Genomic DNA, 11,417 nt, shown 5'->3' with positions numbered 1-11,417 from the left:
AGTTCGAGACTAGCCTGACCAACATGGAAAAACGCCGTCTCTACTAAAAATACAAAAAATTAGCTAGGCATGGTGGTGGGTGCCTGTAATCCCAGCTACTTGGGAGGCTAAGGCAGGAGAATTGCTTGAACCCAGGAGGCAGAGGTTGCAGTGGGCCAAGATCGCACCATTGCCCTCCAGCCTGGGCGACAGAGCAAGACTCTGTCTCAAAAAAAAGAATCCCAAAATGAACTACCAGGAATGTTTCTCCTCTCTTTTGACCATCTCCAATCCCAATAAGGATGGCAGGTCTTAGAGCAGCCAAGATGAATATGGAGAAACTTTAGCTGGATATGGGGAAGAATGATAGATCTTCCAGAGTACTGGGAACTTGTTAACACTCAACCTCCACGTCAGTATAAAAGAAGTATGTTTATGTTTGTAGATCTTCCTAAGTATTGGAACAGGGGGCCCATTACACCTGAGGGTGGGAGCGCCCATTCTTGCCGTTAGTATGTACAACTCATTTTGCCAACTAAGTGTTTGAGAGGTGAGGTGTCCTTTACTTATCTGGTATTTAAATTTGGAATTCAAATTTAAGATGCAATTCAGATCGGTATTCAGATATTACTTCAAAAGAATCAGTTTGTAAACATGCACCGACTCTATCATGTTGCAGCATTTATAGCCTCGTGACTTTTTTCTCCATTTCTGCTTTCATGCTAGGTTCACAGCTGTAGCACAAACAGATTTGAAGGAGCCGCTGAAAGTCCTTGGCATTACCGACATGTTTGATTCATCAAAGGCAAATTTTGCAAAAATAACAAGTATGTTCAATTTGAAATGTATTTGTATACTTGAAGAAAGTGTTACAAACTGAGACTGATTTGTTCAGAGAAAAAAGGATCAGAATTAGGAATGTGTTGCCCTAAAACTGTACAAGGTTTCATTTGATATATTGCCAAATGATGCTATTGACCTTTGTTTATTTATTTATTGACCTTCATTTATTTATTTTTTTCTTTTATCTTTTTATTTCAATAGTTTTTGGGGTACAAGTGGTTTTTGGTTACATGGATCAATTATATAGCGATGAAGTCTGAGATTTTAGTGCACCCCTCTCCCAAGTAGTGTACATTGTACCCAATATTTATTAGTAGATTTTTAGCTCCTCACCAACCCACCCTCTTCCTTCTGAGTCTCTATAGTCCATTATACCACTCTCTATGCCTTTGTATACTCATAGCTTGTCTCCCATTTATAAGCGAGAACATACAGTATTTGGTTTTCCATTCTTGAGTTACTTCATTTAGAATAATGGCCTCCAGCTCCATTCAAGTTGCTGCAAAAGACATTATTTCATTCTTTTTATGACTGAGTAGTATTCCATGGTATATACATACCTCATTTTCTTTATCTAGTCATTGCTCTCGACCTTCATTTAAGTCAGCGTCCTTACATTTTGCACGTACGTTTCATGGGAAGCCCCAGTGACTACATAAAGGAGTATTTCATGTATTGCTTTTATTAATATTGGCTCTGACTTAGATATTGTCACTCTGTTTTCAAATGCCAACTTTTTCCTTTTGCTTGGAAAAAATCAAGACTGCAGGCATACGCTATACCCAGATATATATTTTGGCATTTCATGCTCATTAATCTGAAACAATATAAATTCAAATGAATCTGATGAAAACTTTTCTTTGCCAAAGCAATTAAGGCATACTTTTCATTTGCCAGCAGTGTATGTACCTTTCTCTAGAGTTACGTTTGAATGGTCAGTCCTTTGTTCTTTAAATTTAGAACACAGCAATCTTTCCAAGGAAAAGTCATGGCTTGAACATGATTTGCACTCCAGTTTGCAAATAACCTTGAATGGTAAGAAATTAGCTCATGACCAGCTTCAGTTGCGTACTAGTAAACACCTAGTACCTGTTCTGGGGACAAACATGACTGCCCTGGTGAACCTGCAGCTCCGTGAATATTCTCATAGCCGTTAATCCCTCATGACTCAAACTCAGGCCTCCAGCCCAGCAGCATTAGCATCCCGGGAGCTGGTTTGAAATGTACAGTCTTGGGTGTAACCCAGACCCACTGAACCAGAATCCATTTTAACACAGTCCCTCAGCCCACCAAAGACTGAGAAGCACCATTTTCATCTGCACGTTCCCCTTCGAGGTTATTCATAGCAGCTGAAATGCTAAATAGGGGGTATTCACAGGAAGAACCAGGTGCCCCAAATTCTCCTGGAGAGTCCTCTTTAACACTGCGTGTAACTTGGGCCCTATAAATGTGCATCTCAGTCACAATTTGGTCATATTAGAGCTGGGCATTGGTGCAGATAGTTCAAAAGCAGATGACACAAAAAGCACATTTTCCCTTTGCATCCAGACCTGTGTCCCATCCAGAGTAATGTCAACTTCAGTTTGCATTCTCTGTGAAAGCTATACCCAGTGGGTGCTGCTGGAATGGTCAGAATTTGCTGAGAAGTAAAGTGAGTTCACCAGAAGGTCCCTGAGACACAACTGCATTTATGCCTCGGCCCTTCCAGGAGAATCTAAACTCTTCTCTTGTTCGACAGTCCTCTCTCACTCGCATGCCCATGAGATGAGTGGCTGTTGTGAAGAGCCCGGACTGACTCTGCCACTAACTAGCCCTGTGATTGCAGGGAAGATTACTTAACATTCCAGGGTTCAGTTTCCCCATCTGTCAGTGCTGTCTGAAATCCCTTTTGCATCTGCATTCTGTAACTGAAAAATAATCTTGTTGCCTTGCTGCTTTCAGAAAACTGGGCTTCCTTTTTATAGCTCTGCTCTTTTCATTTTTTAAATATAATTCTAGTGATCAGAATTCAACTGATAGAGGCACTAAATCATTTGAGGGCCTGGGCCCCTCTCCAGAAGTGAGTAGCACAGTTCACTTAGCAGGGACTGAAATTCACAAGTAACAGCTGTCTGTAGCCTTCAACACCAGGACTGCCAGAGGTCATGTCTTCTGACACTTGAAAAATTGGAATTTGCCATGGCTTTGAGCTTTGAGGTTACTTCCCCAACCAACCAATGGCCTGCCGATCAAACAAATGCTGATACTGTTTTATTTTCTGGAAACAGGGTCAGAAAACCTCCATGTTTCTCATATCTTGCAAAAAGCAAAAATTGAAGTCAGTGAAGATGGAACCAAAGCTTCAGCAGCAACAAGTAAGCACTGGGTCACGTGGCAGGACTTCCTCTAGCAGGGGAGCAAACACACTCCTGTATACTCATTGGTCGAGCAAATATGTAACGCACCCTCTTCCCAGCCAGGCACTGTGTGTGGGTTGACCCTCAGGAGACAGCAGTGAGTACAGACAGATTGAAGACCTGTAACCACAAAGCTCAGAATCTGTTTCATTAAAGAAAAGCATTTCAGTGAGAGAAATTCCTCAGGGACAGGAGTCAGCAAACTTCTATAAAGAGCCAGGAAGTATGTATTTCAGATTTGTGTGTCATACCGTCTCCATCACAGCTTCTTAGCTCTGCCATTGTAGCATGAAAACAGCCAACAACAATACAAGTAAACAGATGTGGCTGTGTTCCAATAAAACTTTATTTATAAAAACAGGATTTGGCCTGGTAGACTTGCCTTGAGGACAGTGGTTTGCTGACCCCTGCTCTTAGGAGGATAAAACATGGTCTGGCTTCTTACTGGCAAAAAAAAGACCAATCTTCAGATTTAAACATAAAATAAACAACAAATACTTAAAGGAAAATAGGCAATCAGGTCTATCCAGGATAAAGTGAAGAATTCGCCACCATCTGTTGAATTGCGGCAGGACTGCTTTACAGCCTTCCTTGATAATTAGAACATCCACATCTGCTTCCTCCTCAGTGGTTTACATAATGAAGGAGAAAACAGAACAATCTTAAGTCAGTTTTTTCGCCCCTCGTTATCTGTAGGAAATTAGATGAATAGATTTGGCCAACTCTGTGAGCCCATAAAGTGAAAATCTTAGCTACACTTGCAGCTGGGTCAAAGATCTCTGGTTATTGAAACATACCAGTTATACTCACAATGGATGTGTTATTACCTTTCTCGAATAAACATTTTTAAAATTCCTTTAAAGTAGCATTTAAAACAAAGACCCTGGAATAAGAGGGTTGGAAATTTTAAGATGCTTTTTGTCTTTTCTAGGTAATTTCAAGTAGTAACATCTAAAAGTCATTGACCAATTTTGCCGAGTGTAACTATCAGGACCGGCTGCATAGTTTGTGGGGTCCTGTGCAAAATGAAAATATGGAGCCCCTTGTTCAAAATGTATTAAGAGTTTCAAGATAGCAACAGCAGAGTATTAAACCCAGTGCAAGGCCCCATGTAACTGCCTAGGTCCTCCTGTCTTAGTCTGCCTGGGCTGCCATGACAAAATACCATTGACTGGGTGGTTTAAACAACAGAACTCACACTTCTGGAGACTGGGAGTTCAAGATCAAGGTGCTGGTGTTGGCAGGTTTGTTTCTCCTGAGATCTCTGGATCTCCAGAGGTTGCCCCCTCCCTGTGTCCTCACATGGTCTTTTCTCCATGTGACACATCCCTGGTGTCTCTCCCGCTTCAAATAAGGACAACAGTCCTATTAGAATAGAACCCTACTTAACCATCATTGCCTCCTCAAAGGCATTATCTCCAAATACAGTCACATTAGGGGTTTGGGGCTTCAGCATATGAATTTGGGGGGAGACACAGTTCAGTCCATAACACTTCCTATTTAATACTTGTTTTTAATAACCCTGGGTAAAAGGCCTTGCTCCAGCATAACTGCAGGTGTTTCCTTTATAACATCAAGCCCAAGTGTTCAACACTTTATGGGGTTTGAGCAAGAGGACTGAGCCACTGCAACAGGCATGTGGTAGTAATGCCACACGCCTACCCTTCCTTGAGGCCCTGGCTCAGGCTTATTAAGTGGAAGCAAGCCTGGCAGACAAGGAATGGCCAAGACCCATGAGCCTAAAGAAGTTTGCTTTCCTAGTCAGATGCCTACACCTGGTGAGGTGAACAGCAGAGGTAGTAGGTCCTGGATGAGTGGTCTACATTCCAGTGCAAAGGAAACCTAAATAGTGTGCCAAAGGACAAGGCACAGACACAAAAGCTAAGAATTGGGCTGGGCCTTTATATACAGAAAAGATTTAGAGAAGCTAAACAGGACCAGGGGCCGGGTATGGTGGCTCATGCCTGTAATCCCAGCACTTTGGGAGGCTGAGGCGGGTGGATTACTTGAGGTCAGGAGTTCGAAACCAGCGTGACCAACATAGTGAAACCCCATCTCTACTAAAAATACAAAAATTAGCCAGGCGTGGTGGCGCATGCCTGTAGTCCCAGCTACTCAGGAGGCTGAGGAAGGAGAATCGCTTGAACCCGGGAGGTGGAGGTTGCAGTGAGCCGAGATCGCACCACTGCACTCCAGCCTGGGCGACAGAGTGAGACTCCATCACAAAAAAAAAAAAAAAAAAAAAAAAAGGACCAGGGACTTTATTAGCAAAGCAGATGGTGTGAATAAAAAAAAAGCTAATAATAACAATGAATATGCATTAGGTGTGTTTAGTGGCAAACACTGTTCCAAGAGCTATAATATATCTTATGTCATTTAATTCTCATCAAAACTCTATGAGGAGTAAGTACGTTTATCAGAGATGGTGCTTGTGTAGAAGAGATGAGACAGTAATGTAAAGGGCCTGGCCCAAGGCAGGCTTAGTAAATGGTGACCATTGAGCCTGTTGTAACATGGTCAGCCTATGGGACAAACGTTAAGTGTGTCTTCAGACACCAGCCTCTGAGGGTCTATGAAGCTAGCTAACTTGCTGGCCTTATGCTTACATGGCCTCATGTGATGTGCACAACATATTTTCCTTTTCTTCCCATAGCTGCAATTCTAATTGCAAGATCATCGCCTCCCTGGTTTATAGTAGACAGACCTTTTCTGTTTTTCATCCGACATAATCCTACAGGTAAGTGACTCTCCTCTTCCATCATTCCCTCTTTGTTAGAATTTCAAAAGGTATCTTGCACTCTTCCTTATATCCAACAGTGGTGCCCATCATCCATTTCCCTAATGTCAGTAGTTGCAAATGCTTCGAATATAACCGCCCATGTTAAAGAGATAGGAAAACAAAGGCTGTGTTTACAGGTGTGATGGAATCTTTTACACACTGACAAGATTTTAGGTTTTGCGGATTGTTGTTATTAACAGAGGCTCAGCATCCCTTAGGAACACTTTTGACATCTATTGACTTTTCCGTATTTATATAAATGTGGTCGTTCAATTTTGCTGGAAGCTATATAACTTCAGCTTTTGTGTATTAGCCTGTTCTCACGCTGTTATGAAGAAATACCCTAGAGTGGGTAATTTATAAGGAAAAGAGGTTTAATTGACTCACAGTTCCACATGGCTAGGGAAACCTCAGGAAACTTACAATTATGGTGAAAGGCACTGCTTCACAGGGCGGCAGGAGAGAAAATGAGAGCCGAGCAAAGTGAGAAACCCCTTATGAAACCATCAGATCTCGTGAGAACTCACTCACTATCACGAGAACAGTGTGGGGGAAACCGCTCCTATGATTCAGTTATCTCCACCTGGTCCTGCCCTTGATAAATGGGGATTATTACAATTCAAGGCAAGATTTGGGTGGGGACACAGAGCCAAACCATACCACTTCGTAAGCCCACTCCATTGAAATACCTTGGGAGCTGTTAATACAGTAGATTTTTGCTCTTGGAGTCATGGTTCAAACTTGGCTCTGGCCTTAAGCCTCATCTTTAAAATGAGGACAACAGTAGTGCTGACTACTTATTACAATTATGAAGTATAAGTTTATCTTTGTAGAGAGGTTGGCTTCTTGTTGGTACAAGAGTAGGCACTAATATATATATTTTAGCTTTTACTATTTTATGTAATCAGTAATACAAGATAGTTCCTTATCCTCTTATCTCATTGCATCTGTGATGTTCTAATTGGCATGCTCCAGAACTGAGCCAGCCAATGAGGGAGCTTCTGGCCACATGTGGCTACTTAACATTAACTTTAAAAATTCAATTTCTGGCCAGGTGCGGTGGCTCATGCCTGTAATCCCAGCACTTTGGGAGGCCAAGGCGGGTGGATCACCTGAGGTCAGGAGTTCGAGACCAGCCTGGCCAACATGGCAAAACCCCATCTCTGTTAAAAATACAAAACATTGGCTGGCCATGGTGGTGGGTGCCTGTAATCCCAGCTTGTTGGGAGGCTGAGGCAGGAGAATTGCTTGAACCTGGGAGACGGAAACTGCAGTGAGCCAAGATTGCACTATTGCACTCCATCCTGGGTGAGAGAGCAAGACTGTCTCAGGAAATAAAAAATAAAATTCAATTTCTTAGTCACACTAGCCACATTTTAAGCACTCTCTGGCCACATGTGACTAGTGGCTACCATGCTGGACAACAAAGATACAGACCATCTCTACCACTGCAGAAAGTTCTGCTGGGCAACACTATTGAGCGAGAGGTCAAACATGATTGTTTGCCTTCCCTTGTTTCTTATTTTAAGGATTATTAATTTATAGAGTCATGCATTGTTTTCTTTTAATTCTGTAGGTGCTGTGTTATTCATGGGGCAGATAAACAAACCCTGAAGAGTACACAAAAGAAACCATGCAAAGCAACGACTACTTTGCTACAAAGAAAGACTCCTTTCCTGCATCTTTCATAGTTCTGTTAAATATTTTTGTACATCGCTTCTTTTTCAAAACTAGTTCTTAGGAACAGACTCAATGATGCAAGCGTTTCTGTTCTGGGAGGTATTGGAGGGAAAAAACAAGCAGGATGGCTGGAACACTGTACTGAGGAATGACTAGAAAGGCTTCGAAATGTCTAAAAGATTCTTTAAACTACTGAACTGTTACCTAGGTTAACAACCCTCTTGAGTATTTGCTGTTTGTCCAGTTCAGGAATTTTTGTTTTGTTTTGTCTATATGTGCGGCTTTTCAAAAGAAATTTAATCAGTGTGACAGAAAAAAAAATGTTTTATGGTAGCTTTTACTTTTTATGAAAAAAGTATTATTTGCCTTTTAAATTCTTTTCCCCCACCCCCCTCCAAAGTCTTGATAGCAAGCATTATTTTGGGGGTAGAAACGGTGAAATCTCTAGCCTCTTTGTGTTTTTGTTGTTGTTGTTGTTGTTGTTTTAGATAATGCATGTATTCACTAAAATAAAGTTTAAAAAACTCATGTCTTGCTAGACAAGGTTGCTGTTGTGCAGTGTGCCTGTCACTACTGGTCTGTACTCCTTGGATTTGCATTTTTGTATTTTGTACAAAGTAAAAATAAACTGTTATGAGTAGTAAAAATAAAGCTATTTCTCTGCTATTTGAAAATACAATAGAAGAAACGGAGCCTTTTAAACATACGTCAGCGTCTTCTAATAAACCTTTGTACTTATGTAAACATCAGGAAATTCAAAGCCCGGAAACTTTTCCTATCCTTTTCCTCTAGACCTGACAATCAAACATTTTTACCCGCTTCAACATGCCTCATTTTATAGATCACTGCAACAGAGTAACTACTACAGTAATCCTAGTTCTAATCTTAGCGACATTCGCTCCAGCAATGGCTAAGAATTCTCTCAGCAAAGAAGGGGATTTTGTAGCAAGTGCAGAATGAAGTTGCTGGGTACCATATATTTTGGAAATCTCGGGGAACAGGGACTGTTTCGTTTTTGGTGATTGGTGATAGGTAGGAGTTTTTTGAAATCACGGGTTTTTTGTTTGTTTGAGATAACTTTCCAAGTTGAACTCAAACATCATAATTCTTTTTTTTTCCTTTTCCTTTTTATAGAGATGTACCTCGCCATCTTGCCCAGGCTAGTCTTGAACTCCTGACCCCAAGTGATCCACCCACCTCAGCCCCACAAAGTGCTGGGATTACAGGCATGAGCCACACTGCGTTCAACCTACAAACATCATAATTCTGATGTTACCATTTGCCTGCTTTTTAAAAAACTAATTTCTTACAGATTTATGCAGTCTAACCTAAATCAGAATTTAAGTTTAAAATATTTATCAAAACTTAAAAACATTTTTTCTTTTTAGCCCTTGAGTCCTTCTTGCCTTTATACATGAAAACCTCACACTCGGCACTCCATCAGTTTGCCATTTGGAATTATTTGTCAAGTGGGCTGAGCTTTGCTGTTCACAACTATGTGTGTGTACTTTGTTTTTTTCTGTTTTTCTTTTTTGAGATGGAGTCTTGCTCTGTCACCCAGGCTAGAGTGCAGTGGCGTGATCTTGACTGGCTGCAACCTCCACTTCCCGGGTTCAAGCAATTCTCCTGCCTCAGCCTCCCCGGTAGCTAGGAGTACAGGCACGCACCACTGCACCTGGCTAATTTTGTATTTTTAGTAGAGACAGTTTCACCGTGTTGGCCAGACTGGTCTCAAACTCCTGATCTCAGGTATCTGCCTGCCTCGGCCTCCCAAAGTGCTGGGATAACAGGCGTGAGCTACCGCACCCGGCTTACATTTTGATATCTTTAAGTCAATGGTCTGTAGGCCTTGTCTTACTTCAAAATGATCAAATTTATGGAAACTCCTTTCCCTGAGGGAAACTGAAATAAATTTAGACTTGGAGACTGCCACAAAAAGTACAGGCCTGTGACAGGTCATTTTTGCTGTGTGGATGTGGTTTTTTTTTTTCTTAAAACTTTTTCTGGGAATTTTAAAATTCCATTTCCATGGTGCTATCTAATAATTGTTTTTGTTTAGAAATAGGGTCTCAGTATGTTGCTTATGTTACCCAGGCTGGTCTCAAACCCTTGGGCCTCCCAAAGTATTGGGATTACAGGAGTGAGTCACTGCACCAAGCCCCTAATAATAATGTTATCTGCAAACATTAACAGTGTACTTGGTGTGATGAAGAACAGTGATTTCTCATTTTGCAAAGTTCTCATTTACACCATCACTCCAAGATTTCTCAGTTGCCCAGGCTGTAATGCTGTGGTGTGATCATGGCTCACTGCAGCCTTGAACTCCTGTGCTCAAGCAGCCCTTCTGCCTCAGCCTCCCGAATAGCTAGGACTTACAGGCATGCATTGCCACACCTGGTAATTTAAAAAAAAAATTTTTTTTGTAGAGATGGGGGTCTTTGCTGTGTTCCCAGGCTGCTCTCAAATTTCCTGGCCTCAAGCAGTCTTCCAGCCTCAGTATATAGACATGTTAGAGCAAACAATTTATCATATAGATCAGATGTCACACTGAGTTTGAACAAGAGACAGGCTGCAGTTTTCCTAAAGTAACAAAATGATAGACCTTTGTTAAAACTGAGACAAACCATCAGTGTAGTCATTCTTTTGACAGGTCATGAGATGGGTACTTCCGATCCTGCCTTGGACACCGTGGAGGAAGAGAGTAGGTACTGACACAAATATACTGAAAGCTCCGACTTACTGGCCTTTGACTCTGTCCTAAAAAGGAGGTATGACAGGAAATTTAGAAGCAAAAGAAAATCCCTATCATAACAGAAGTTTACAGAGAGGCCCAAGGGAATGGCCTTTGTACTGGGAGTGCTGTTTTCTGAAAATGAAAAACTGAATAATACATGAGCTTCACATGCAGGGAGAGTAAGAAAGAGCAGGAATGCAGGCGTTTCCCCTGGGCCAGCAGATGAGCAATTGCCCACTTCCTAAGAGTGATCAGTGGTGACAGCTGGGAGAGAGGTGAGAGCTGGGTAAGCTGGGAGGTGACTTCTATGTCCTCGACCTCCTGTGAACATTGAAAGACACTGTGTCATTTGGCTACTGAGAGTCTGCTTTGGGAGGCCAGAGTGGAAGACACTACTAGCTTTAGAGCCCCATTTCTCTGGGGATTCCCAAACTATGTCTTCGACCATCTCTTAAATCTTGAAAAGAGACAGAGATGTGATTTAAATGAGAAATTTGCAGAATGAGAAATAGCTGTTCTTCATCACGCCAAATGCATCGTTAGTGTTTTCAGATAAAAGTATGGTTAGGTAGCAAAATGGAAGTGAGATTTTTAATTTCTTAGTGTCATACCTCCTTCATCTAAGTTTATGATCCCATCTTGACCCTCTCTTGAATCTTGAAGATAAAAATAGAGATGGTGTGATTTAAATGAGAAAATCTGCAAAATCAGAAATCACCGTTCTTCATCACACCAAGTACATTGTTAATGTTTGCAGATAAAATTATTATTAGGGGCCTGGTGCAGTGGCTCACTCCTATAATCTCAATACTTTGGGAGGCCCAAGGGTTTGAGACCAGCCTGGGCAACCTACTAAGACCCCATCTCTAAAACAAACAAACAAAAATTACTAGGTGACAAAATGAAAATGAAATTTTAAATTTCTTAGTGCTATACCCCCTTCATCTGAAGTTTATAATCTCTTGCCAAAGGTCAAGAGAAGCGTGGCAGGCCTCCATGGGTATCC

At 41.5% G+C, this 11,417-nt stretch overlaps 1 protein-coding gene across 2 annotated transcripts in view; it reads left to right on the top strand.

The window, feature by feature from the left end:
* SERPINE2 (serpin peptidase inhibitor, clade E (nexin, plasminogen activator inhibitor type 1), member 2) overlaps positions 1-8,353 on the top strand; it is a 65,258-nt gene extending 56,905 nt beyond the window's left edge. For both annotated transcript variants that reach the window (XM_011951924.1, XM_011951925.1), the window contains 4 exons: positions 706-806; positions 3,090-3,176; positions 5,872-5,955; positions 7,574-8,353. In XM_011951924.1, the coding sequence (XP_011807314.1) occupies positions 706-806; positions 3,090-3,176; positions 5,872-5,955; positions 7,574-7,611 (310 nt within the window). In that variant the 3' untranslated portion in view covers positions 7,612-8,353. The remainder of the gene's footprint in view (positions 1-705; positions 807-3,089; positions 3,177-5,871; positions 5,956-7,573) is intronic.
* The last annotated feature ends 3,064 nt before the right edge of the window (positions 8,354-11,417 follow it).

This window comes from Colobus angolensis, unplaced genomic scaffold, assembly GCF_000951035.1.
Source record: "Colobus angolensis palliatus isolate OR3802 unplaced genomic scaffold, Cang.pa_1.0 Scaffold33, whole genome shotgun sequence".
Classification (NCBI taxonomy): Eukaryota; Metazoa; Chordata; class Mammalia; order Primates; family Cercopithecidae; genus Colobus; species Colobus angolensis.
Note: the sequence above shows the minus strand (reverse complement) of the source record. Positions and strands in the feature narration are given on the sequence as shown.